This window comes from Acomys minous (genome assembly GCF_964271855.1).
Source record: "Acomys minous genome assembly, chromosome: 9".
NCBI lineage: Eukaryota > Metazoa > Chordata > Mammalia > Rodentia > Muridae > Acomys > Acomys minous.
The window spans coordinates 70,033,271-70,060,960 of record NC_140490.1 but is presented as its reverse complement, the minus strand read 5'-3'; the positions used below and the strand labels follow the sequence as shown (position 1 = coordinate 70,060,960).

Sequence of the window (27,690 nt, the reverse complement as noted above, 5' to 3'; positions counted from 1 at the left end):
ATTCTACGTTCTTTACCGGTTTAATGGGCAATTAAGGAAAATGTAGAGGGGCATGGAAACAGCTGGTCCAGTAGCCTGGGATCATGAACTCAGCTTGATCTAACAAAATGGGAGAGCAAAATGGAAGAGCTGTTTCTGAGATGGCTGGAGCTCTGGTGATTTTCTCCTTACAATCAGAAATACACACTTTATAATAGGAAAATACTACATCAGCTTGTGTTAAACGCGGGGATTTCCTAAAATGTACGCAAAAATAGTTAAGACGGCATATTAAGTACACCTAATCACCTGAAAGTTTTTCTCTACACCAGTTTAAACTATTTCACTGTAGAGTCCCTCTGCCAAAAAATATTAATTAAAGAATGAAATTTTAGTCATTTTTACTGGTAATACTTAACCTAGGTGTTAACAGAGACTAAATATAAATTTTTTAAAATCTAATTTGTGAAATTTGTTAGAATCGTAATATGAACTCTTATGGAATAAGCAGACATTAACATAACTATGTGAAAGCTTTAAGTAAAAGAAATTATTTGAAACGTAGTCACTGCAGAGAAGGAACACAAGGTCACTCACAGCAGGATGTGATCTTAGAAAGCAGGCAGTGACCGCCAGAGCACCTTAGCAGCGGCCTGCACTGTCCTCTCTGGCTGTCAGGGGGCCGCTTGACCTTGTGTATTTTGTACAAGGTCAGTGTATTTATTGATCGTGCGCTCAAGTCTCCAAAGTCTTAAAACCGGGTGAGGAGCTGGTTCCCTCAGAAAGCACAGACAAAGAAACAAGAGGCACCTTTTTTTTTTTTTTTAAATCCTTCCTGGACTCCCCACGGCCGGCGGACGCAACTTCCCGCCTCCTCCCACAGGTTCTCATTTCGGTCCGCCTCCTGCCCTATAAAAGGCGGCGCTCAGGCCGCGTCTCAGCGTTTCTGCTCTCAGCGCTCGGGGTTCTGAGACAATGTCCGGTCGCGGCAAAGGCGGGAAGGGCCTGGGCAAAGGAGGCGCCAAGCGCCACCGCAAAGTCCTGCGCGACAACATCCAGGGCATCACCAAGCCCGCCATCCGCCGCCTGGCCCGGCGCGGGGGAGTCAAGCGCATCTCCGGCCTCATCTACGAGGAGACCCGCGGGGTGCTCAAGGTCTTCCTGGAGAACGTGATCCGCGACGCCGTCACCTACACGGAGCACGCCAAGCGCAAGACCGTCACCGCCATGGACGTGGTCTACGCGCTCAAGCGCCAGGGACGCACGCTCTACGGCTTCGGCGGCTGAGCTCGGCCTCTTTCCCGCTCGCTCTTCGCTAACGGCCCTTTTCAGGGCCACCCACACACTCCCGGAAGGGCTGACACTTAATCCAGCTTTCTCTGGTTTAAGGGGGCGGATCCTGTTTTCGAATTTATTTCAATCATTTATTACTAAGCACGCGAGTTTCGGTTCCGGGTCTTCCATCTTCAAGGCTACCACATCCTTTAGTGATTTGTCTCGCTTATATGTATGTCTGGTATAGGTTTAGTTTTACAGAATTGGGTGAGTGGTAACTTCTCCAATCAGAATGGACTTGTCTATGCACCTCATTTGCATGCTAGCTGGGCTGTGCAGTCTAGCTAGTTGGTAGTAATACCCCTCAGTTTTTGTTCAGAATTACGATTTTATTTCTGTCTCAGCTGTCTTTAATAGTTTGCCACAGTCTCAACTTCGAGTGTATGTCAGGATTTGTAGATAAACTCAGCTGATGGAGTGAGCCTTGGAAGCTGCAGGTAGCCTGACATGCAGGAGCATATTCTGACTGAAACTTAATACCACTTTTTGGTACAGAGTTTATAAATCATAAGTGTTATAGAATAATAATATCGGTGACCCAGAGTCAACACTAACTACACAATGTAAATTCTGAACGAAGGCATTAAGTTACATACTTTCAGTATTTTATGCTCTTATCCATTTCCAGAAACAAACGTACAGGACAAAAATATCACTAGAAAAGCTGCTAGTTTTAAATTACTTCTCCAGTACCTGCATTTACTTTTGGCCAGTTGTCTCTTTTACTTGGTCCTTCTTGTTCTCTTCATGTTATGCTGTACACATATGTACATTCCTTAACATATTTACATTGGCTACATTGCACATGAGAGACCATGTGGGCTTCTATCCCCACTGCCGCCCCGAGTGTGTGACCATGCTTAATATACATTGTAATTACATCTATTTCCCTGCACATTTTATAACTTCACTTTTCTTTATAACTGAATAATATTCAAGTTTATGTATTTATATAACATTTTCATTATCCAGTCCTCTGTAGGTGGACAACTGGTTTCACTTCAATTCGTTATCGTGAAAAAAAACACCAGCCAACATTGGGGTTCAAGGATCTCTATGGTATGTAAGGAGTTCTCTGATTGTTCAAGTAAAATAGCTTCATTATATTGGGGTTCTAGTTTTAATTGTCAAGAAATCTTCAAACTGAATTCCACAGTGCCTGTATTAATTTGCACCACTAAAAACAGTGAATCACTTTCACATCCTGGCCAGCATTTGTTCACAGCCATCCTAACTGAGGTGGTATCTCAAAGCAGTTTTAATTTGTATATCTCTGATGTCTTGGGCTATTGAGCACTTAAACATAGTTATTGGCCATTTGCGGTTTTTTGTTTTTCTGTTTTGGTTGGTTGGTTGGTTGGTTGGTTGGTTGCTTGATTTTGAGTTTTTGTTGTTTGTTTGCTTGTTTTGTTTTAACTATTAATTTATTTGTTGATTGGCAGTTTTAATTTTCTGGCATTTAATTCCTGCAATTCTTTGTAAATTCTGGATCTAGTCTCTCATCTGAAATGTAGCTGGCCTAGATTTGGTCTCATTATTGTAAATTTTCTGTTAGTTGTTCTGATCATTTTGCAGTACAGATTTCTTTTTTTTTTTTTTTTAATTTTCATGTTGTTCCATCTGTTGATACTTGGCTTTAGTTCCTGTCCTGTTTGTGTTCTATTTGTAAAATTCTTCTGTCACAATATCGTGAAGCATATCTCCTACATTTGTGCTTTGGATCTTTGATCCATTTTGAACTGAGTTTTGTACAAGATGAAATATAAAATTCACTTTCATTCTTATACAGTTAGAAATCCAACTTCATCTGTGCTGTTTGTTAAAGAGGCTTTTTCAAAGCTTTGTTTTTCCCATTTTTTCAAAATTCAATGGGATGTAGCTTTGCCATTTTACTTCCAGGCCCCTCCGTTCTCTTCTTATGCCAACACCGGGCTGTCTCTGTAGCTATAGCTCTATGCATGTATAGCCTGAGGCCCAGCACTCTTTTTCCTCATTAGAATTGCCTTAGCTTTTTATGGTTCTGTATGGTTTATTGCATTATTGTTTCTAAGCTGTGAAATATGATGTGACGTTAATATTTTCAAAAGTATTGCATTCATTTTGTATAATAATTTTGGTACTCTAGATTTTCTTGCAATATTATTTCTGCCTTAGGACTATTTTTTTTTTCATTTTCTAGTCTTTTTCTGTTATAGTTTAGGTGAGAAAGTTACAGATTATCATACATATAAGGTTAAATTAGAGTTCTTTATTTTGGCTAGTAACAGGAGTAAGCTAGTGCCTGAGTCTCTTGGTGCTGAAACCCAAGGGAACTGTGTTTGTACATGTAAAAGACCTCACAGACCACAATTACATCAGTCTTAGGTGAGGGTCATTATAGCCTTATCATTGTGTGCTGTGTTGTATGGCTGTTTTGGGTAGAATATAGTAGTTATTTCAAATATGACATGATCATTTTGATTCATATCTTTACCAGTTGCTTTAGTTTCTGTTTAGTTTGTACAAATGTTATTTATTTTGGTTAATACATTTGGACACTTATAAGAGTCATCAAAAATGCCAGTGTGTTCCCAAGGCAGACAAAGCCATTATGGGAGTAGCTGGCTGAGAAGTGTCTACATAGCAGAAAATGGAGTCAGGACAAGATGGCTTTACTCAAGTCACTTCACCGTAGTTTTCTTTTTCAATATCTTGAAGTTCTTATTGCAGTGGTTTTGGGGGCTTTGTTGTTGTTTGTTTGCTTGCTTGTTTTGGTTATATATACTCATGAATACTTAGTTGGGGTTATTTTGAAAGGAATGTTTTTCCTAATTACTTTCTGGGAGAGTCAACTCTTAATACGAAGACTGCTGTTTTGTTGGTTTGTTTTCATTTTTATTGACTTTTGTGTACTGCAACTTCACTATTTCTTTATCAGACCCGTGAAGTTATATAGACTCATAGGGTTTTTTAGTAAAGAATCCTATCATCTTCAAATAAGGATAGTTTTACTTTGTTCTGTGCGCCGCCGCCGCGGTACCGAGGGACTGCGGATTTAACTCATGCACACACACACACACACAATAGCACAGCGGGTCCTTCGTGCTAAGAGAGCAACAGCTGCAGCAGCAGCCTCCGCAGTGGTTTATTCTTCTTCCCAGAGTTCCAAAGAGCCTTCTTCTAGGCAGCAAAACAGGAATCCTCCTCCCAGGTGAAATCCCTCAAGAGATGATTGCACACAGGAGGACAAGTCTCCAGGAAGGGAGGGGCTCGTTCTCAGAGCAGTAAACTTGACTAGCTAACCAAGATAAACACAGACATGGAAGCTGCTAGAAACAGGACATGAAACAGCAAGACAGGCAGGCAGCCCAGTTGGGCCTGGTTCCTACAATTATCCCTTGTATTTTTTTTCAAGTCTGGTTGCTATATTTCAGACTTTCATCATTATATGGATTAAGTGAGGGAAATTGTCACTTTTGTTCCTGCTTTTAGAGGAAATGCTCCCAGTTTGTCTTTATATAATACAACATTGGATATAGGGTTGTTATCTAATATCTCATAAATATTTACTATATATTTGTAATAACTTTCCATTGATTTATTGAATAATTTTTATTTTGATATCTAAAATAAAAAGGCAAGTTTACTGTATAAAATGTAAGTCAAATTTTATCTTATAGTTAAAGTTTTAATATTTTCCTTATGGATCCATGACTAAACTTTTTATTATTACCTTTTCCAGTTCAAGGATACATTTTGAAAGAAGCTAATAAAGTGTTAGTTATATTAGATATTTTTGAAGTTGACCAAGTAAGCACAGGCCACAGATTACACTTTTTACTCATTTTATAGAAGACACCATTTGTGTTTGGAAATAGTCAAACAGAATTGTGGAAACTGCTCTGATACATTGTTTACAGAAAGATTGAAAAGAAACCGTGTACTCCTCAATTAGCAAATAGAAACTCATCAATATGTAGGTTTACCAAAAACTTTTAAAGATGTTTTAAGACAAAACATTTTATATTCCTCATCAACAAAGTGAAACATAAAAATGCCAGTGATGTCGATTGCATAGATGTATGAGGCATATTCTGCTTTGTTACCAATGAGCAATTAGTTCTTCTTTTCTGTATACTTTTCTAAAGACCCATGCCCCAAAGTTCATCTCTGACAACTAATGTTTCCAGAGGCGTCAGAGCTCTAGTGCAGCATCATGACAATATGGCTGAACTGTTCAGGTGGTAGATGAGGTTCCAGGAACAAGGGTGGAAGAGGTTAAGGGCGCTGAGCACTGGCCCTGGTGTTTGGAAGAGTGCTCCCTAGCCTTCTGTCTCTGAAGGTCACCCACAACAATGCTCTGCATTGCCACAGACCTGGGACCGAGACACGAAGGTCTGATACTCAAGACAGTGGAGTTGATCCTGAGGGACCCTGCGTGGCCGGGGACCGGAAGAATTGTAAAAACACTTGTCACACAGCACCTAGGTTTTCTCTGCCAAAACCAAGTGCTCAGTTCTTCGCTCACTTTGAACTGAGTGCACAGTGAACTGTGTGGCAAGAGCTCTCCCACCAGCAGGTGCTTTTTTTACCTGACACGCTCTCAGCTGCTTTTGCAAACTATGTTCTCAAACATTACAAATATATTCTGTTAAACATCTTCCAGAATCAGCAGGGATACTTACGATTAATGGCTTTGTAGAAAATGTATGATTCATATTTTCAGCCCTGTTCACCAGACAACACAGAAGAGTGAGCAGATTTTTCTACAAAATATTCTATTAATTCTACTTCACAGGTCTAAGTTATTGCCATTACTAAAAGCAATATCTTTAGCTTTTGATAAGTTTATTGTTGAAACAGCAAAACTAAACATTAGATTTTTAATCCCACATAATTACACACCATACTTGGACCATACTTGGAAAAACTCATGGTCTTGGCAAACTGCCGTCTTAAATATGCCTTCCTGATCTTATGTAAAATTACTTAGTTCTGCTGCTGAGACACAAATGTGGTAGATAAAACAAGATCCTAAAATGTGCTTGATAAAGAGTAAGTGGCACAATTGTGTTACTATTCATAAAGGAGTAAAGATACAAGAGATTGCTAGGATTTGTAAAGTTTATTGGTCTATGATGTGTCCAAATTCAGCCACAGTGCTGATATCCGTTCTGGATCTATGTATCTTTAGAGCTGCATGTTGAGCCACAGCTGTGACCAGGCCTACTTAGATAAAATGGATGCGACTCACTGGTCCAGCTACCTTCCGCTTTGCCCAAACTGGGACCCTTGCCTTCATGACCAGTGAAGAAGCCTGATGCAGCAATAAAAAACCAAAACAACAAACAAACAACTCAGCAATGGTGTTGGATGTTATACTTCAGGCACTCCATAGATAAAATCAGGAAAATGAGTCAGGAGTTTAAGGCCAGCCTTGACTACAAAGAAAGTTCAAAGCCATGTAGAAGAATTTTAATCTAGCAACAGGCATCTACTCTGCCTGGAATAGAGATGTGACTTTAATCTCAGGAGGCAGAGGCAAGTTCAAGGCCATCCTGGAACCGACTGACTTTCAGATAAAGAAAAATTTAGGGCCTGGCATGGTGGTACACGCCTTCAATCCCAGCACTCAGGAGTCAGGGGCTTCCAGATCTCTGAGCCCTAGTTAGTTCTATTCAGGCAGTTTGATAGAGTCAATAGGTTGAGAGGCAGTACAGTGGAGTTGAGTTTGTGGCACTTCAGTTCATGGAGTTCAGAGACAGTTTACCAGGAAGGAGAGTTTTACAGAGACAGATTGAAGAGAGAACAAGCTAGACACAGGCGAAGACGAATGAGAAGGAGCCAGAAGATTGGAACAGATAGTGAGAGTTAGTATGAGGCCCAGCAGAGCCATTTAGTCAGAGCCTGAGAGAGAAGCCAGATGGAATCAGTCAGCTGGGAGAGGAGCATGGGCCAGAGCAGCAGAACTGAACCAGCTGGAATTCAGAAAGAGCTAGAAAGGATGAGTTTATTGAGCATTAAGTCTCAACGGCTGAAAATGCTGTAGACCTATATCAGATTGTACAGACGCTAGAAGCTTCCAGCTTAGCAGGTGGACGAGGTAAGCCTCGGAGATGGCAGTTATAGCAGACAGATAAGTTGCTTAACAAGGTCAGATGATGGTATGGGAGATATCTCAAAAAAATAAAATAAAATAAAATATCACTCCATTTTCGTCCCTTTGATGTAGGGTTTGCATTTAAATTTATTTCATTATTTTTTTATGCATAGGTACCAAAGAAGGTACCAGGAAGTGAACATCTGTCCTAAAAAAAACAAGGGATACAGCCATAAATTGAGTCAGTAAATTGTAGTTTGCATTTAAATTGTATCCAAGTTGTTTTGTGCCATTGGTGTGCTTACATAGTGGTGCATTTGGGCAATTGTGTATTGTTATAGAGAATAAGATATCAACAGTGGTTGGGCTCTTTTGTTGTTGCTTAGTTGTGTTTTTATTTTCAAGTAAAAGATCAGCAAAAGAACACTGGTGGTTCTGTGTTGAATTTATTAGCTTTAGGCTATTAAACTTTCATGTGAATAGAGAGTTGGCTGTATTTCAGAAGCTAGGGAAGAAAACATAAGCTATAAAATTAGAAGTCATCAGGAGACAGGTGCTATTGGGGGGCCCCTATCGATGGGAATCTCCGAGGGACAGAAATAGTTTAGGGCCTGGGAGTTCTGGGGGCACCTAAGTGTTAGAAGTCACCAAATGTTGACATTGAGATTTCTAAATGTGAAAAGACCCAAAGATCCAGCAACCAACAGGAAGTACTAACAAGTCATGTCTGGGATGAAGCCACCCAGATAGTCCTGAAATAAGAATTCTTGGAAGGGAAACAGGAATCAGCTCTGGAACTTGATCAGGTAACAAAGGCCCGTAATCCCAGTCACTGCGGGGGAAGAGGCAGAGGCAGTAAGATCACAGATTACAGGCTACCCTAAGCAAACAGAAAATAAGGTTCCGGGACACAGGTGATGTGGTGTCTACAGGCTGAAGTACAAATGTACTAGATATTTTTTTAAAAAAAAGTCACACTGGGACAAATCCGTACTCCACAGCTGTTTTGGAGCTGCATCTAGTTATTACAATTGTCTATCTTTTCCTGTCAATGGCATCACAGAGAACTTATGTTCTAAGCACAACCTACCCCCACCCCCCACAAAGGCATTTACTAGTTACGCAATCTAAATTTAAAAGTGAATATATTAAGAAACCATGGCCGGGTGTGGTGGAGCACGCCTTTAATCCCAGCACTCGCAGAGACTGGCGACAGCTCAAGGCCAGCCTGGTTTCCAGGTAGTGCCAGTATAAATAATGCAGTTACAGATAAAAATCTCGGAAATAAACAAGGCAAAAATTTAGTAGGACAGATTAATCTTCACCTCAGGAGCTTTTCGGTTGTCATAATCCTACTATGGTGGGCAACAGAAAACTATGAAGCAACGGATGCCACAGTGAGATATAGTCTCATACCACACAGCAAACATATCAGGTTTCAGAGATGGTAATGACAACTTGGTTGCCAAATGTTAAGTGCTTTTTGTGTACTGAAGAGCAGCTGAATAGATACATTATAACAAAACAAAGCGCCAGCCCTTCCGGGAGTGTGTGGGTGGCCCTGAAAAGGGCCGTTAGCGAAGAGCGAGCGGGCAGGAGGCCGAGCTCAGCCGCCGAAGCCGTAGAGCGTGCGTCCCTGGCGCTTGAGCGCGTAGACCACGTCCATGGCGGTGACGGTCTTGCGCTTGGCGTGCTCCGTGTAGGTGACGGCGTCGCGGATCACGTTCTCCAGGAAGACCTTGAGCACCCCGCGGGTCTCCTCGTAGATGAGGCCGGAGATGCGCTTGACTCCCCCGCGCCGGGCCAGGCGGCGGATGGCGGGCTTGGTGATGCCCTGGATGTTGTCGCGCAGGACTTTGCGGTGGCGCTTGGCGCCTCCTTTGCCCAGGCCCTTCCCGCCTTTGCCGCGACCGGACATTGCCTAAGAACCCTCGAGCGCTGAGAGCAGAAACGCTGAGACGCGGCCTGAGCGCCGCCTTTTATAGGGCAGGAGGCGGACCGAAATGAGAACCTGTGGGAGGAGGCGGGAAGTTGCGTCCGCCGGCCGTGGGGGAGGGGAAGGATTTAAAAAAAAAAAAGGTGCCTCTTGTTTCTTTGTCTGTGCTTTCTGAGGGAACCAGCTCCTCACCCGGTTTTAAGACTTTGGAGACTTGAGCGCACGATCAATAAATACACTGACGTACAAAATACACAAGGCCAAGCGGCCCCCTGACAGCCAGAGAGGACACTGCAGGCCGTTGCTAAGGTGCTCTGGCGGTCACTGCCAGTTTTCTAAGGTCACATCGTGCTGTGAGTGACCTTGTGTTCCTTCTCTGCAGTGACTAAAGCTTTCAAAAAAATCACCAGTATTCTCTCAAGAAATGTTCATAAAAACCGTATCGGTGAATTATTCCTCTGCATCGATAGGTGAATCCTTCCCAGTTTAAAGTCATTTTATTTTTACATTTAAGAGAATTTTACTTCACTGTACTGAAAGTCAGTGCCTGATATTTATAGTTTTGAGAATATTATATGTAAGCCTTATGTATATAGAAATTTCATCATTCGTATTGCCATTCCCATTTCCTCTCAAATACTTTGTATTTAATTGCCTTTCACCAATATTTTCAAGAAACTATGCAAGTGCTTTTGTGAAGTTTGTGCTTGTGTGTTCACAGAAGAAATGAAATACTTAATAGATATAAAAAGAATAAACTCTCATATCATGCTATATTATTTATAAATTTTAGAAGCACTGTGTGTGTCTCAACTAAAAATTTCCTTTCAATTATTTAATGATTTAATAAATTACTTTACTTTTTAATTAATTTAGCTTTATGTGTATGAATGTTTGCCTGCACATATGTGTCCCAGGTACTTACAGAGACCAGAAGAAGGCATCTGAAGTCCAGGAATGGAAGTTATAGACAGTTGTGAGCCACCGTGTGAGAGCTGAGAACTGAACCCAGGTCCTCTGAAAGTGACACAAGCACTCCTAAACCTTGAGCCATTTCTTCAGCTTGCCACCCAACCCCCCCCCTCCTCCTCCTCCTCCTCCTCCTCCTCCTCCTCCTCCTCCTCCTTTTTTAATTAGGGGATGGTTGTGTCCCAGGGAGGTGGAGGTTGTGTGGGTGAAGAACTGGTGGAGAGTGCACCTGGCAATGCCAGGAACTGAAAGAATATTTCCTAGCTCTATGCATTTGCATGTGTCTGTGTGTCTGTGCGTGTGCGTGTGCGTGTGTGTGTGTGTGTGTGTGTGTGTGTGTATGCGCGAGTGCGTGCATGCATGTGCGCGCGCACGCGCACGTGCTTGTATTTTAAACTATGAAAGGGTGATGACCCGAAGTCAGAAAGGTAGGCAGGGACAAATCATAAAGTCTTAGGGTTATATCCCAGAGCAGTGAGGAGACACAATAAGGGCCTGTCAGCTCCACTCAGGTGTTCAGTGGAGAAACCTGGGACTACACTGATGAAGACTGGGTTTGCTGAGGGCCATAGTGGATGCTGTAAGCAAGCAAATTGCTTCTTCAGTAACCCTGGTAAAAGATGAAGTTGGCTTGAACCCAGACTCTGCCACTTTTCTATAGGTGTTCTGGAGGTATACGCCTGGCTCTTCTTTCTCTGATGAGGGCCAAGTCTCATGAAAAAAAAAAGAAAATTAACAAGAAAAAGTGAAAGAACAAGGGCTTCTTATCCCTCCGAGTTTCAAATGTGTCATTTGAACACTGTCCATAAGAAGGTCTTGGTCTCAGAGTCCCAAGGGCGGCTGGCAAATCCAACATAAGGCTTTCGGCTGGTGACTTAATCCTATCTTCCATTAGTCCTCCACTTCCCTACGTACAGAAATGACATGTGCCTCGTCCTTCTGTGTGACTGAAGTTAGGCCCAGGATACGACAGGCTTAGCTGCTCAACCTGTGAGATGAATGGAAGACGAAGGCCTTTAAAGTCAGTGCCTCTGCCCCTCATTTCATTTTTTAATTCATGTGTAAATTTGACGTCTCTGTGTGCCTCCTGTGTGCCCATGATGCCAGAAAAGAATGTATGACCCCCCCACCAGGAAAACACACACACACACACACACACACACACAGACACACACACAAACACACACAAACACACACAATGAAACTGGAGCTCTTGCCAGATCAGCAGTTGTTCCTAAGCACTAAGGGACTTCTGCAGCCTGCTAAATGACTCTTTAGAAGAAACTACCAATATATACTGCAAATTGTTTTCAGATAAAATCAATTCTACTGACAGATTTAATACATCACTTTTTTAAACCTTTTCTTTCTAGAGATGCTCCTCGCAATAACTTCTTCTGAGGACACAGGATAAATGTAGAAACACTGACTGAATTGCATATCATCTGCATTTCTTTATATTTCTGTTGGCAGGAGGCTGATATTTTTTCCTCTTTAAAAAGAAAGAAACCTTTAACCTAAGGCTTCCTTAAAGCCTGTGCCAACACAGTGGGCTTTATTTTACATGTACCTTCCAAGACTCACTCAACACCAACACACAAAATACTTGTCTTTACACACTCTCTATCAAAATATCCTTATGCAAAATGTTTAAAAAGCAGTTGAGAGTGAGGATAAAATTGCATGAAGACCTAAAGTTTAAAGAAAGGAAAAGCTACTAACACTTCAAAGTCGTCCTGTAAATGCAGAGGCATTGTGTGAGGCCCAAAGGAGCACTCCTATAAGGAAACTTGCTACTCCTCCTTGCAACGCTACACGGGAACATACACAATGTGACTTTTTAATGCAAACTACAGTATGAATGTCTACCATTAGCATTTACTAGTACTTAGAGTAAAATAAAATTTCCCTTTGACTTGTTATTCAGAGGCAGGGTTTATCTGCTTAGCCTTGGCTGTCCTGGACAAGCATTGTAGACTAGGCTGGCCTCAAACTCAGAGATCCCAAGTGCTGGGATTACAGGCGTGTGCCAGTGAAAGCGGCTTTATATAAGAACTAGCAAAAGCTTGCACTAGATTATAGTGAGTCAATGAAACTATGAACAGGTTCACTTAAGTTTGTTTGTCCTAATGATGTAATACTCATCATTGGCTCAAGAACCATTTTAAGCAACACAGCTCCTTTTAGTGTTTGTAGGTGGCTCTGAAAAGAGCCTTTGTTTTTGTGTCCTAAGGATCAGAGCCCGGACTTATTTTCCCTTGGCCTTGTGGTGGCTCTCGGTCTTCTTGGGCAGCAGCACGGCCTGGATGTTGGGCAGGACGCCGCCCTGCGCGATGGTGACGCGTCCCAGCAGCTTGTTGAGCTCCTCGTCGTTGCGGATGGCCAGCTGCAAGTGTCGCGGAATGATGCGCGTCTTCTTGTTGTCGCGCGCCGCGTTGCCGGCCAGCTCCAGGATCTCGGCCGTCAGGTACTCCAGCACGGCCGCCAGGTAGACCGGGGCGCCGGCGCCCACCCGCTCCGAGTAGTTGCCCTTGCGCAGCAGCCGGTGCACGCGGCCCACGGGGAACTGCAGGCCGGCGCGGGACGAGCGCGTCTTGGCCTTGGCGCGCGCCTTGCCGCCCTGCTTACCGCGTCCAGACATGATAGGAAATTAGCAGTCAGAACTGGATCAGTTAGAAACCAGAGAGCGCAAGCGCGCCCTTTATAGTCAACGCATGACATGAAAAAGGAGCAATTTCATTGGTTGCAATATTTGTTTCACCTAAACCAATGGTACAGTTGTTTTGAAAAATCCTTGCTTTGATTGGACACACAGTGGATGACGTTTGATCGTTTACGAGAAACCTATAAGTTTGTTTAAAAAGCTGCCAGCGCACAGAGTATTCTAGTGTGTGGTTTCCTCCTCACTTTATCGGTTTGGTCTTTTTTTCCTCGCCATGCCTGAGCCCGCGAAGTCCGCTCCCGCCCCGAAGAAGGGCTCCAAGAAGGCGGTGACCAAGGCACAGAAGAAGGACGGCAAGAAGCGCAAGCGCAGCCGCAAGGAGAGTTACTCCGTGTACGTGTACAAGGTGCTGAAGCAGGTGCACCCCGACACGGGCATCTCGTCCAAGGCCATGGGCATCATGAACTCGTTCGTCAACGACATCTTCGAGCGCATCGCCAGCGAGGCCTCGCGCCTGGCGCACTACAACAAGCGCTCGACCATCACGTCGCGGGAGATCCAGACGGCCGTGCGCCTGCTGCTGCCCGGGGAGCTGGCCAAGCACGCCGTGTCGGAGGGCACCAAGGCCGTCACCAAGTACACCAGCTCCAAGTGAGCGCGCGCGCCTCACCACGCACACAAAGGCTCTTTTCAGAGCCACTCACATTACTACTAGAAGGATGTAGCACTTTATTTTGTGAGTTGTATTTGCTTACCAAGCTACAGTCTTAATGGTAAATGTCATTCAGAGGCTCAGTAAGATTTGTGACTACTCAGTGATGAAACGTTAGTTCCATTGCACGCTAGAATATTTCTGTTTTTAAGGAATATGCACGGTAGCATACCTATTGCTAGTTTTACGTATGAGCTTGAAAATTTACCAAAACTGAAACTAAGCAAGAACTTTATGCGCCTTACTCGTTAGTGGTTTCATTGACCAATCCCGGCGCTGCGCGGGCAATTTCAAAATTACGCGCCAAATTTTCTTTGTCTTATCTCTGAAGTGGGACGTAAGCAGCTGCTTCCAGTTTAAGTGCAATAATTTAAAAATTGAAACATTTTAAAATCTTTATCTGGAATTGACATGAAGCCGCTAACACCGGTAACTTACTTTGCTCATTTATATGATTAGGGTATTATCTAGTGACTCCCAGCTATTCTCATGGCAAAGTTCTGAATACACATAAGCAACAGGAAATAAGTTTTTGTTTTTATATGAAAGAACACGGGGTGGGCAAGAGGCTGGAGAGGTGGCTCTGGGTCCTGGAGAGATGGCTCAGCGATTAAGAGCACTGGCTGTTCTTCCAGGGATCCTGAGTTCAATTCCCAAAACCACATGGTGACTCAAAACCATCTGGTACCCTCTTCTGGTGTGCATGAAGATAGTGTGCCCATATAAATTTCTTTTTAATATTTTTTTTAAAGCACCGTATTTCAGACAACCCAGCAAAAATAAATGGTTATGTTTTTAAAAAACATAAATGGTTATGTTTTTAAAATGCATTTGAGGTAAATTAACACAATGCATGTCATAGAAAATAGCTGAAATAAATTTATTTCACATACAATATCAGTTATTAAAACCAAATTACTTAGTTTTGAATTTTCATTTAGGAATGTGTGTGTTTACAACCTTTTTAAAAGATATTGATAAATGAAAATGCAAAAATATTAGATAGAGACTACTTTAGTGATAAACATTGTCTATGGCGATGAGGAAAGCACAGAGCCGCTGAAATCTCTTTGGGGAACAGAAATTTGATCTTGGGTGTCTAACATACTTTGCTTTACATTTTAGGTGTGTAGCTTTTGGTTTTTCTTTTTTGTTTTTCTAGACAGGGTTTCTCTAGTGTAACAGCCCTGGCTGTACTTGACTCACTTTGTAGACCAGGATGGTCCAAACTGCCTGCTTCTGCCTCCCAAGTGCTGGGACTAAAGTTCTGCACTACCACGCCTGGCTGGTGTGTTTCTTATGTCCTCTTTGTTACCAGACACTATATGATGGTGTAGGCACAATAGAGAGGGGAAGAACCCTGTGAAAAAAACTCAAAGTTTCATTAAATGTTTCATAAAGAAAAATTTATGAGAACCTAATCTCTGTATGTATTCCTCTTTCTTTTAGTAGTAGGAGGAAGAGATACAGAGAGGTCAGCAAAAGGCTCGAAGGTTCAGGGTTGAGATGAAATCATGTGTGAAAGATTGGGATCCAAAAGACCTCCGTACAACAAAACAAGGAACAGTGAAGGACTCAGCTTATTCAGAAAGCAGAGTGCAATCTTATTTTTAAATGGATGTTTAAAGATTTATTTATTTATTTGTCATGTACACAGTGTTCTGCCTGCATGTACACCTGCAGACCAGAAAAGGGCATCAGATCGCATTACAGATGGTTGTGAGCCACCATGTGGTTGCCAGGAATTGAATTCAGGATCTTTGGAAGAGAAGACAGGCTGCACTCTTAACCTCTAAGCCATCTCTCCAGGCCCCAGAGTGCAATCTTTATTCTTAACCATACTATACTGTTACAGATCTGATTGAGGCAGGTGGATGGCTATAAGTTTGAGGCCAGCTTGGTCTACAAAGTGAGTCCAGGACAGCCAAGGCTACACAGAGAAACCCTGTCTCAAAAAACCAAAACACAGTGCACAGGATGCCAAACTATGATGTTTGCTTTATTCTCTTACTAGACAAAAAGCGGAGTGTTTGTTTGTTTATGTTTCTAACTGAACCTTTTCCTAGAAGATAAATGCGAAAAACATGACATCTGGGTAAAGAAATGTTTGCTGGAGTATGAAGGCAGTGGTCCGCCATAACTCGGCAAACAACCTCTTGTTTTCAAAGGATGTCTGGCAAATGTATTGTCTCTGCCTGATATGTAGAAGAATTTTAATTCAGAACATGGCTGCTCTGAAAAGAGATCACATCCAAAGAACTTCTAGGTCTGTGTGATCCAGCTGGAATACAGACAGGACTTTAATCCCAAGAGACTGGGGCATCAGATCTCTAAGTTCAAGGCCAACCTGGTACCAAACAAGTTTCAGGTAAAGAAAATCTTAGGACCAGGTGTTTTATGCCAGTACTTTAATCCTTTAATCCCAGCACTCAAGAAACAGAGGTTTGCGGATCTCTGAGTTTTAGTCAGTGCTATTCAGGCAGTTCCGTTGGGTCAATGAGTTGAGAGGCAGTGCAGTGGTGAGCTCGTGGCAGTCCAGTTCTTGGAATTCGGAGGTAGTTTTCATTGGGAGAGTTTTACAGAGACAGGTTGGAGATAGAACAAGGTAGACACAGGTAAAGACAGAACACGCCAGACTATGAGAAGGAGCTAGAAGATTAGGCCAGATTGTGAAGAGTTAGTATGAGGCCAAGTAGAGCAATTCAGTCAGAAGCTAAGAAAGAAGCCAGATGGAACAAATCAGCTGAGAGACGAGGTGGAGGCAGAACAGATGGGTTGACCCAGCCAGCTTTGAGCTCAGAAAGAACAAGTAAGGGTGAGTTTATTCAGCAGTAAGTCTCAGAGGCTGAAAACATTCTAGGCCTAGTTTAGGTTGTATAGAGGCTAGAAGCTTCCAGGACTAGGCCCAGGTTAGCAGACGGAGGAGGTGAGTTTCCAAGGCAACAATGATATCAGGAGAATAAAAGATACTTTTACACTGATGTCAGTTCAGCAAGTTCTCATTTCCCCCTCTTTGCTTAACCACATTTTGTTATATAATGTTGAATACAGATGCTTGATGTTGAAAAACCTTTTTGATATTGGGATGTTACCCCCACCACCACCACCACCACCACACTATTAAAAATAACGGAAACAAGCAAATAAATGGAAGCACAGGAAGAGCTTGTGATCTTAAATTGATCAAATGGATTTAACTTCCCCAAAGGCACTAGCAATGCCTACCAATAATTTATTGCCAGATAGTCCATGCAATAACATGTGTAACACAAGACCACAATTCCAATATTTCCTGGGTCATACTACCATAATTTAGTGCTGTTTTCTAACTTTATCCCAGAGGAATGCATAGGAGCAACATAGACTTGAGTCACATTCCAATCACATCTTAACCACAGTTCTCTTCATAAGCTAACAACTTGTTAACTTCATATTATCACATCTATATGTCTTGGAGTATTCCCTAACTTTTCTGACTCAGAATGCTGTTCTTGAATATAGTGTACACTTTGAATGCCCTGATGCAGGGCTATGCCAGCAGTAGCAGCCATGGTAGTAATGGCAACTATCCACAACACAATGACTGTGACCAGTCCTCTTCTTCATTTGACAATATGTGACAAATCATAGACATGAAAGGAGATTTTTGCTTGGCTCTGTACAGGCATCCAAACACTAATCTGGGCTCAATGTACATAAAAGCTCTGAGAGCTAAAACTGAGAGGAGTACCAGCATTTAAATATATATATAAAGAACAACTGGAACAAGATATATACCTTTCAAAGTGATTCCAAGTAGTTACTCCAGTCAGGAACAAATCAGGAAGGGGCACACATGCTGTACCGTTATTAGATACGTTTTTTGTAAAAAAGGAAACATAGTCTCATTGTTAGAAGTATATTCCCAGATGGGTGTGGTGGTGCACACCTTTAACTCCAGCACTCAGGAGGCAGAAGCAAGGGGATCTCTGTGAGTCCAAGGCTAGCCTGGTCCACAAAGTGAGTTCAGGACAGCCAGGGCTACACACAGAGAAACCTTGTCTTGAAAAATCCAAAATAATCATGATGATGATGATGAAGAGGAGGTGGAGGAAGAGTAGAAGGTGGAGGTGGATGAGGAGGAGGAGGAGGAAGAGGAAGAGGAAGAGGAAGAAGAAGAAGAAGAAGAAGAAGAAGAAGAAGAAGAAGAAGAAGAAGAAGAAGAAGAAGACAACTCCATTTCCAGGCCCAAATTAATGCCAATACTAATTTCCAAAGATGTTCTAGAGGAGCTCTTCCCCTCCCTATGAGGAGAGGGTGGGGCCATCCCACCCCCATGTTGTACTAACCTCTGGGAACCATTATCATGGGTGGTGATGGTATTATTTTTATGGGACTATCTTAATTCTTTGCCTTTCAGTTTGGTGCGAGCAGAGCCTGCCAAGCTCCAATCTATGACCCTACCATAAGAAGTGTTCATAAGAACTCATAGCTCTGGTCCTCTGCTTTGTTCCCAATGTATCCATTCACTTAACCCTGAGCCAGACAAGAGGAGCGTGGTGAGGGGGCACATGGGGTGGAGTGAAAGGATCATCAGTAGTATTTCCTTTAAACCCTTCAGCTACTAAGATGAGCAAGTTCTTCATTTCAGGTTTCGTTCCATTTCTTATCATAGATGATCATCCCCTACATGTATTTTTCAAACAATGAACCTCATGCCTAATAAAATAGGAAGCTTCCCCACCCCTATTTCATAAGATGACTTCAAAGGTAAACCATCTTCATCAAGAAACAAAGAACTGCTTTTTCCTCAGCTGCCGCCAAGGTGCTCGGTCCCTCCGAGGAAGCTAAGGCCGCGATGGGGTGAGGCCCTCACTTCATGCGACTAGCACCCTGCCTGCAGTTCGCAACATGGCCTCCATCTCCCAGCTCGACTGCTTATACTATGCCCTCATTCTTCACGATGACGAGGTGACTGTCAGGGAGATCAATGCCCTCATTAAAGCAGCCGGTGTCGACATTGAATCTTTCTGGCCTGGCTTGTTCGCAAAGGCCTTGGCCAATGTTAACATTGGGAGCCTCATCTGCAATGTCGAGACTGGTGGGTCAGCTCCAGCAGCTGGAGCTGCACCAGCAGGAGGTCCCACACCAGCCACCGCTGCTGCCCCAGCTGAGGAGAAGAAAGTGGAGGCAAAGAAGGAAGAATCTGAGGAGTCTGATGATGACACGGGCTTTGGTCTTTTTGACTAAACCTCTTGTTAACATGCTCAATAAAAAGCTGAACCTGTAAAAAAAGAAACAACCTCTACTGTTATAGGGTCCTGCAATCAAATTAGAGTCACTAGTATAAAGAGGAATAGTGTAATTCCACCACCACCACTATACCACTCACTTAAGGAAAGTTAGAAATATAAGCTTAGTAAGAATAATTCCTTGCCTCATTTGAACATAGTGATTGTTTATGTGGCCAAGAACAAGGCTGAAGATATTTGATTTTTGTCCCAGATTATGAGGCATCTTCTCTCCTTTATTGGCTAATTTTTTCAGCTGACCTCAGGTAGGAAAGGTGCAATTCATTATGGAACACAGTGGTTTCACAGTTGTTTTGGATGTCTGACTGGAAGTCAGATGACAAGTCAGGGGCAAACTGTGATCACATGTTCATCTCTCAGTTTTAACCATCTTTCTGGAAAGCAGCCATTGCCTGAAGCTGTGCAGACACAAGCACACCCTTTTCCCATTTTATAACACTTCCTTTTATCCATTGCTAAGAATCTTCCTCTTTATACCAAATAGGTTGTAATATATTACCATCAAGACTTTCTCCAAGAATAAGTAGCCAATGAATTTTAGCACATAAGTACTAAGGTTCAAGAATAGCCACGCACTGACCACTGGAATATCAGACTCAGAGTGGTGGAAGTTTATTTGAACACTGAAGAAAAACTGACCAGTCAGGGACATATTCTGGGCTTGAGAGCCAGACTATGATGCTGGTCTGTTTCGCAGGCTTTTTATAAGAAAAATTGTTCTTACATCTATCTCAATCCCCTGGTAATTGAAGACTTTCGTGGGACGTGACTTTTGGGCTAGTGCCCAATTATAAGTGAGTATATACCATGTGAGTCTTTCTGCTTCTGGGTTAACTCACTCATTATGGTTATTTCTAGTCCCATCCATTTGTCCACAAATTTCGGGATTTCTTTGTTTTTAATAGCTGAGTAGTATTCCATAGTGTAAATGTACCACAGTTTCTTTATCCATTCTTCAACTGAGGGACATTTAGGTTGTTTCCAGGTTCTGGCTATTATGAATAAGGCCCCTATGAACATGGTTGAGCATATGTCCCTGTTGCGTGGAGGAGCATTTTCTGGGTATATTCCAAGGAGTGGAATGGCTGGGTCTTGAGGAAGCCCTATTCCCAGTTTTCTAAGAAAGTGCCACATAGATTTCCAAAGTGGTTGTACGAGTTTGCATTCCCAAGATCAATGAATCAATGTTCCTCTTTCTCCACATCCTCACCAGCCTGTGGTGTCACTTGAATTTTTTATCTTAGCCATTCTAATGGGTGTAAGATGGAATCTCAGAGTTGTTTTGATTTGTATTTCTCTGATGACTAAAGATGTTGAGCATTTCTTTAAGTGTTTCTCAGCCATTCGATATTCCTCTGTTGAGAATTCTCTGTTTAGTTCTGAGCTCCATTTCTCAATTGGGTTATTTGGACATCCTACTGAGACTCTAGGTAAGAGAAATATAAGAGATGAGGAAATAGAAGGACCCAGAAGGTCCCAGAAACCTACAAGAAAAACATCGTGATGGGTGGATTGGGGCCCAGGGAGGTCTGATCAAACTATTGCACTAACCAAGGACAATACAATAGTAAACATTGAACCCCTACTCTGATGTAGCCAATGGACACGACATTCTCCACAGTTATGTGGAGAGTGGGAACTGACTCTGACATGAACTCTGGTGCTCCATATTTGACTACCTCTCCTCGGTGGGGAGGCCTGGTGGCACTCAAAGAAAGAATAAGCAGGCTGCCAAGATGAGACTTGATAGCCATATAGTGGGGGAGGAGGTTCCCCTCAGGGGAGGGGAATAGTGTGAAAGCGGGAGGGAGGAATGGGAGGATACAAGTGATGGGATAATAATTGAGTTGTAATCTGAATAAATTAATAAAATTAAAATAATAAAAAATAAAACTTAAATATCTAAAAAAGAAAGAAAGAAAGAAAAATTGTAACCAGGTAACCAGGTGGGAAGCAAGGGGGAAGGCAGCATTACATCATTTTGATTACTTAAATGCAGGAAGATTTGATTTTATTCTGAGTACTATGCATCCAGGTGGATAGACAAAGTATTTTAAGCTGTTTGGCTGGGATTGGGGTAGGGGATCTCTTGGTGGCTTTCCAGCTCTCTGGGAGTAAGGGACATAGCAGGATGCAGTGGCCTTAACTCTAACAGAACATCATTTATCCTTAACCCAAGACATTTATTGTCTCTTGTTTTAGTCTAAGCAGCAAGTAAGTATTGAACCTCTCTGGTCTCAGGCATATAAGGCCTGAGAATTTGAACTTAATTTCACTTTATAATCAAAATGGAGACCCTGGAGTAAAATGGTTTCTAATATGCTATGAGAGATAGCTGGTGTTAACGGAGGAGCCAAAGTTATGCTAGGAACTAAAGTAGGTCTCAAAGGTGGGGTTATAGAGTTTAAGCAGGGTGAACAGGCTACAACAATAAGATCATTGCTTTTACAATGCAGAATTTTTAAAATAAATAATTAATCTAATATGATGTTTCTAGGAGTAAGTGCTATCTTTCACACATACACACACACACTACTTTTTTAGCATTTCTTTTAATGTTTTGTTAGATGTTTCAATGATGGCCTGTCCTAGAGGGTCATAGGGGCTCCTCATAATATGTTTAGTATTCCAATGTTATAAAAACTCTCTAAGGTTTTGGGAAACATAAACTGGAACGTTAGTCATTTTACTTTGTCAAGACATATTCATGACATTAAAAGCTCCTTTTAAATGTAATATAACTGATAAAGCTTATGCATTACTTAATGTAGTAGTCCATTGAAATCTATACAGTTGTGTGTACATTGCAACTTCAAATAATTTTATGTGGATTACATCCATTTGCCACATCTCGTGCGATGTCACCTCTCAGATTGTTACCAGAAGGCAATCAGGGCCTATAAAAACTATGACAAATTTCACAATGTAAAATTATTGCTTTTGCCATTCTCTGAGCTACAGGAATTTTTCATTTAAAGCTCTCCAGTTAGAATGTTTAACTGCATGAAGCCTAATAACTTCAGATAAAATGGTACAAAGATGTAACTAATATATATTGATTGAAGAATCTATGAGTGGATTAACATTGGCCCGTAGGGCCAGGGAGACTGATGTGTGCTTTGATGTGCATAATAAGATGTCAATTAATGTGGTGGATTAATAGCTATTGTAACTGTTAAAATAAAAGAAATGATTCTGTATCAACAGGATAAATAAAGAGTATAAACATGATGAACAGTCTATGCTGCATATGGTGAGGCTGTCATAGTGCTTAAGGTTGGGGAAAAAAACTCTCACAAGACCATAAGAAGAGCTAGTAATTTGGACTTTTGGACAGATAGGTAAGGGGGCTGTAGTACTTTAGAAATATCTTTTTTTTTGTCAGAATATCCAGTAATTCTAAATGTATTAGATAAGTATATAAAGTATTTAAAGCATATAAGGTGTTCAATCAAGAGGGTCATGTTTAACAATAGGACCAATAAGAACTTTTGTTAATTTTTAAAACTACATGCACTTGGTTTTGAATAATTGATTGTTATTTATATAATCACATAAAGCTATCTGCCAAGTTTCATTAATTGTCCATGGATCCTGTTGTTGCCTTCTTAGTTTAAATAAGAGCTACACAAATGGATGGGACTAGAAATGATCATAATGAGTGAGTTAACCCAGAAGCAGAAAGTCTCACATGGTATATACTCACTTATAATTGGGCACTAGCCCAAAAGGCATGTCCAACGAAAGTCTTCACTGACCAGGAGATTGGGATACATGTAAGCACATCCTATTGAGACTCTAGGTAAGAGAAATATAGGAGATGGGGAAATAGAAGGATCTAGAGGGTCCTAGAAACCTACAAGAAGAACATCGTGATGGGTGGATTGGGGCCCAGGGTGGTTCTGTTCAAACTATTGCACTAATCAAAGACCATACAAGTAGTAAACATCGAACCCCTACTCTGATCTATCCAATGGACAGGATATTCTCCACAGTTATATGGAGAGTGGAGACTGACTCTGACATGAACTCTGGTGCCCCATATTTGATCACTTCCCCGTGGTGGGGAGGCCTACTGGCACTTAAAGAAAGAATAAGCAGGCTACCAAGATGAGACTTGATAGCCTATGGTCATATAGTGGGGGAGGAGACCTAGGGGAGGGGGATAGGGTGAACATGGGAAGGAGGGAGGAACGGGAGGATACAAGTGGTGGGATAATAATTGAGTTGTAATCTGAATGAATTAATAAAATTTAAATTAAAAAAATAAGAGCTACAGTGATAAGCAGACAGTTTAGCAGGGCTAAGAAGTTTTAAGTTAACTTTTGGTTATTGATTTTACATATTTTTAACCATACCCAAAAAACTTACAAATCTTAAAGTTTATGCTTCTTAAAAAATTTAGAGGGTTAAAACAAAACAAAAAAAGAATATGGGATAAGTAACAGTAATTTCTAGTGGCAATAGTCTACTTTTTGGTTTGGTTTGGTTTGGTTTGGTTTTAGTTTTTGGATTTTGATACAGGCTTTCTCTGTGTAGCCATAGCTGTCCTAAAACTCTCTCTGTAGACCAGGCTGGCTTCCAACTCAGAGATCTCTGCCTCTGCCTCCCAAACGCTGAGACTAAAAGTACGGGCTACCACCATCTGACAAATGAGTAGTCTACATTTTATTTTATTAAGCATATAGTTTGTTTTTCTGAGCTGTTCTGTTTTCTGGTTTGTTTGTTTGTTTGTTCTCTATGTCCTAGAATCAAATGGCCTTTTGACCCAGGAAAGAGATTCAAGGAAACTTTTTCTCATGCTTGAGTTGGGAGAGGGTGGGCCATAACCCAACCCCAAAGGCATCAGTCAAGAAACCGAGGCAGGGCCAGGTGTGATGGCACATGCCTTTAATCCCAGCACTCAGGAGGCAGAGCAGGCTGATTGCTGTGAGTTCGAGGCCAGCCTGGTCTACAAAATGAGTCAAGTACAGCCAGGGATACACAGAGAAACACTGTGTCGAAAAACCAAGGGGTGGGGGAGGTATCTCTGAGTTCAAGGCCAGTCTAGACTACATAGTATAGTGATAATGTGCCAAACATAAATACATAAATACAAAAATAGTGACTTTTTAAATCTAAAGCCATGCTGCAACATAAAAATGTTAGTGATGATATGATTTTGCACATCACATTTTTTTTAAAATTTGGACATATGTAAAAGTCTGTAAGTTAAATGTATAGCAAATTTTATTGCTGTCAATAACAGGGCAAGCCAAAATCATAAAGTTCTCTGTCTTATATATGTGAAGATTCTTATAGACAGCTAAATGGGCGTCTTCCATGTTCATTTTGTGATGGTGTCACATTGAGAACTATAGAAACTTAAAAAAAACATTAGAATATTAATTTTACTTTTCCTTTTTTTTTTAACAGCTAAAACAAATGGTTTCATGATGGCATTTTCACACACACTTATCATTTTTCCTTAGTACTTGACAATATATTTGAATATGCTTAGTATTGCCTCCCTCAGGGCATGTTTTTTCCCTTTCTCTGGGAGTCTTGGTCTCTGTCCTCTGCTATAAGGAAATATCACAAGCAAGGCAAATATTTACAAACGTGTGTTTCCTTGGAGGCTTGCTTACAACTTCAGAGGCTGAGTCCATGGCTCTCATGGGGGGAGCACGGCAGCAGACAGGCAATCATGGCCCCGGAGGAGCAGATGAGAGCCCAGTAACATCTAATCCACAGGGAGGGGGCAGAAGAGGAGAAGAGGAGGAAGGGAGAGAGAGAATGAATAGGATTGGCTTGGATTTTTGATTCCTCAAAGCCCACCCCCAGTGATGCACTCCCTCCAACAAGGCCACACCTCTTAATCCTTCCCAAACAGTTTCACCAACTAGAGACCAAACGCTCAAATATATGGGAGCCATTCTCACTCAAAACAACACAGAGGGGAAATTTGATTATCATATATTGCTTTATTTAGACCAAAACACTATTTACATATCTAAAATAATGTAACTCGAAATATTTTTTAAAGATTATTTATTTTATGTATATGAGTGCTCTATCTTCATGTACACAGCAGTAGAGGGCATCAGCTCCCAGTGTTGATGGTTGTGAGTCACCATGTGGTTGCTGGCAATTGAACTAAAGACCTCTTGAAGAGCAGATAGTGCTCTTAACCACTGAGCTACCTCTCCAACCCCTCAACATATATATTTTTTTTTTAATGAAAAATGTAGAATGTGGTTAAGATAAGGGAAAGGAAAAGAAACTATAAGAGTAAATTTTTTGGTTTTATTCTTTACTTTTTTCTAAGACAAGGTTTCTCTGTGTACCCTTGGCTGTCCCGGACTTGCTTGGTAGGCCAGGCTGGCCTCAAGTTCACAGAGACCTGCCTGCCTCTGCCTCCCAAGTGCTGGGATTACAGGCACGCACCATCATGCCCGACTGCCAAGAATGAAATTATTATTCATTCTCAAGCAGTGTACAATCAATGATTAAATAAACCAAAAATAATGAATCTGGACATAGTGGCACATATCCATAGTCCCAGCATTCAGAGAGTGAGGCAGGTGTATGGTGATTGGCAGGCTGCTCAAGCACCAAACAGGAGCTGGAGAGATGGGTCAATTATTAAGAACATATGATGATCTTGTAGAGGACCCAATTTCAGATGCCAAAACCAGGAGATCAGAGCCCATATTTTCTTACTCACAAGCATATGAACACACACACCACAGAGAGAGAGAGAGGGAGAGAGAGAGAGAGGAAGACAGAGAGAGAGAGAGAGAGAGAGAGAGAGAGAGAGAGAGAGAGAATAAATCTTTTTTTAAAGCAAAATAAAAATTAATTTATCAGCTACTTTTCTTCTGCTGTGATAAAATACCAAGATCAACTCAATTTATAGAAGAAAGTTTATTCTGTCATACAACTCCAAAGGGCTAGAGTCCACAATGGCAGGGACCAGGCATGGCACCTGGAACTCAGAGCTGGGAGTTGTGACCTCACATCAACAACAAGAATGAAGCGGAGAGAGAGCAAACTATAACTGGGCCTTGGCCTTAGGCTCTCAAACCTGGCCCCCAGGGACAGCTTTCCCATCAATGCCTTCTACACACCTCCAAACAGCATCAGCAACAGGGAACCAAGTGTTCAAAGAACTGTGACAAACGAGAGCATCTCTCATTCAAAACAAACACTAAAAGTAGCAAGCCTCGTGTGTGTGTGTGTGTGTGTGTGTGTGTGTGTGTGTGTGTGTGTGTGTGTTCATCTCCCATCATTTCTAAATTTCATGTTTCTCATTTCAACATTTGTTGAGCATGTCCTTAGAGTCAAGTTCACAGGGGAGCAGAGGACTCACACAATCACATCCTCCTGCAGCTGACAGTCTGAGGATAAGGTGCATGCTGCGGTAGATGATCAGGCGCATCAGGGTGACAATAGCTGAGAGACAGGAGCAGGAGCAAGGGAAGGCCTCCTTAGGGCCACCACATGCACATTCGGGTTTCCTGTAAGGCTTAAGGGCAGGTCCTGAAGAAGAAAGAGGACTGGAAAACGATGCAGAGGGCACGCTGAGAAGGCTCTGCCTAGTGAACCTGGCCACTTAGCTACCCTTTCCATTTATGTGTGGAGCCAAGACCATGGCCGGCAAGCATCTCGGACCTTGGCATAATACATCCAGTGGACCTGGGGCAGGCTGCCTTGTGATCTCTTTCCCTCCTTGCCTCAGGGTACATTCCAGAAGGCTGCCTTGTGACCTCTTCCCCTCCCTCAAGGTACTCTCCAGCTGTTCTCAGTATTCCCGGAATTACAGAGGCCTTCAGAGAATGAGCGAAACAAAGTCTATAAATAACATCTTGTGGTTCCAGATGCCTAACAATTCACCCAGCCCCAGAACCACAGGGGCCTCGCCCTGCCAAACTTCCTGACTTCCTAATATTTTCGGCCCTGAGAAGGTGCCTGTCTCTGCCTTTAGTTATTGAAATCTAATAAATGAGGTCCTCAAAACCCGCCATAATTGGCCTTATGTTCAAAATGTTGTAGAAGAAGGGGGAAAGGCCTTGCGCTGTTGTTGCCGCGCCCCTTCGGAAGCGGGGCATTCCCGATCATCATCTCTTCATAGGAACTCAGCCACCTCCTCCATGGGCTCCCAAAACGCCCTTACTGAAAAACCCATCATTAGAACTGATAAAACTCCCATTAAAACAACACCCCTTTACCCATCTCCCATTGACTTAGAGGATGATGAGCCTTTGGATCTAGGTGATACGGCCACCTTAGAAGAGCAGGCAGCTAGTTACCATAACCGTGACTTGCCCCCAGCCTCAAGGGCCACGGTCGCCCTGGCCATGGCCCCTTCCAAAGGCTCAATCCTTGGCTACCAGCCTATTGCCCCCTTTTAATCTACATCTCTCATATTAGACATCCCCCCTGGGTCGCATATTCGCCACGAATCCCCCCTTGGTGCGTGCACCCTCATTGGCCACCTCCAATTTGGCGACTTTGATTGAGCTGGTGCACAACCGACAAGAACAATTAACCCTCCTAAAAACCCTTAAAGAATTAGACTCACAACTTACAGATCTATCCCTCCCCACCCTAAGCCCCTCTAAACCTGTATCCATTTAAAAAAAGTGGATAATTTTTAAATATGAGATAGAGTTGAAAAATATATAAAAATGCTATATTATGCTTGTAAGAGACTTAAAAATTTTCTAAGTTGGTCTAGGGAATGGC

The 27,690-nt window shown here is 42.1% G+C and overlaps 5 protein-coding genes across 5 annotated transcripts; 3 read left to right on the top strand and 2 right to left on the bottom strand.

The window, feature by feature from the left end:
- Positions 1-910: 910 nt before the first annotated feature.
- LOC311605282 (histone H4) lies at positions 911-1,284 on the top strand. Its single transcript, XM_084795703.1, has one exon. It carries the CDS (start codon positions 955-957, stop codon positions 1,264-1,266), a length of 312 nt encoding a protein of 103 aa, XP_084651829.1. The 5' UTR covers positions 911-954; the 3' UTR covers positions 1,267-1,284.
- A 7,669-nt stretch (positions 1,285-8,953) lies between these two features.
- On the bottom strand, positions 8,954-9,354 carry LOC311604527 (histone H4). The gene has a single exon (XM_084794468.1). The coding sequence runs from the start codon at positions 9,309-9,311 to the stop codon at positions 9,000-9,002; it is 312 nt and encodes a 103-aa protein (XP_084650594.1). The 5' UTR covers positions 9,312-9,354; the 3' UTR covers positions 8,954-8,999.
- Positions 9,355-12,514: 3,160 nt separating this feature from the next.
- On the bottom strand, positions 12,515-12,989 carry LOC311605669 (histone H2A type 1-B). The gene has a single exon (XM_084796377.1). It carries the CDS (start codon positions 12,937-12,939, stop codon positions 12,547-12,549), a length of 393 nt encoding a protein of 130 aa, XP_084652503.1. The 5' UTR covers positions 12,940-12,989; the 3' UTR covers positions 12,515-12,546.
- Positions 12,990-13,178: 189 nt separating this feature from the next.
- Positions 13,179-13,657, top strand: LOC311605281 (histone H2B type 1-F/J/L). Its single transcript, XM_084795702.1, has one exon. It carries the CDS (start codon positions 13,235-13,237, stop codon positions 13,613-13,615), a length of 381 nt encoding a protein of 126 aa, XP_084651828.1. The 5' UTR covers positions 13,179-13,234; the 3' UTR covers positions 13,616-13,657.
- A 4,905-nt stretch (positions 13,658-18,562) lies between these two features.
- On the top strand, positions 18,563-18,940 carry LOC311605113 (large ribosomal subunit protein P1-like; the record flags this gene model as incomplete). Its single annotated transcript, XM_084795393.1, has 1 exon — positions 18,563-18,940. One exon carries the CDS (start codon positions 18,563-18,565, stop codon positions 18,899-18,901), a length of 339 nt encoding a protein of 112 aa, XP_084651519.1. The 3' UTR covers positions 18,902-18,940.
- Positions 18,941-27,690: the final 8,750 nt, after the last annotated feature.

What these genes read in the sequence shown, in the direction of transcription:
- LOC311605282 (XM_084795703.1), top strand. Translation starts at nt 955, where the DNA reads ATGTCCGGTCGCGGCAAAGGCGGGAAGGGCCTGGGCAAAGGAGGCGCC.
- LOC311605281 (XM_084795702.1), top strand. Translation starts at nt 13,235, where the DNA reads ATGCCTGAGCCCGCGAAGTCCGCTCCCGCCCCGAAGAAGGGCTCCAAG.
- LOC311604527 (XM_084794468.1), bottom strand. Translation starts at nt 9,311, where the DNA reads ATGTCCGGTCGCGGCAAAGGCGGGAAGGGCCTGGGCAAAGGAGGCGCC.
- LOC311605669 (XM_084796377.1), bottom strand. Translation starts at nt 12,939, where the DNA reads ATGTCTGGACGCGGTAAGCAGGGCGGCAAGGCGCGCGCCAAGGCCAAG.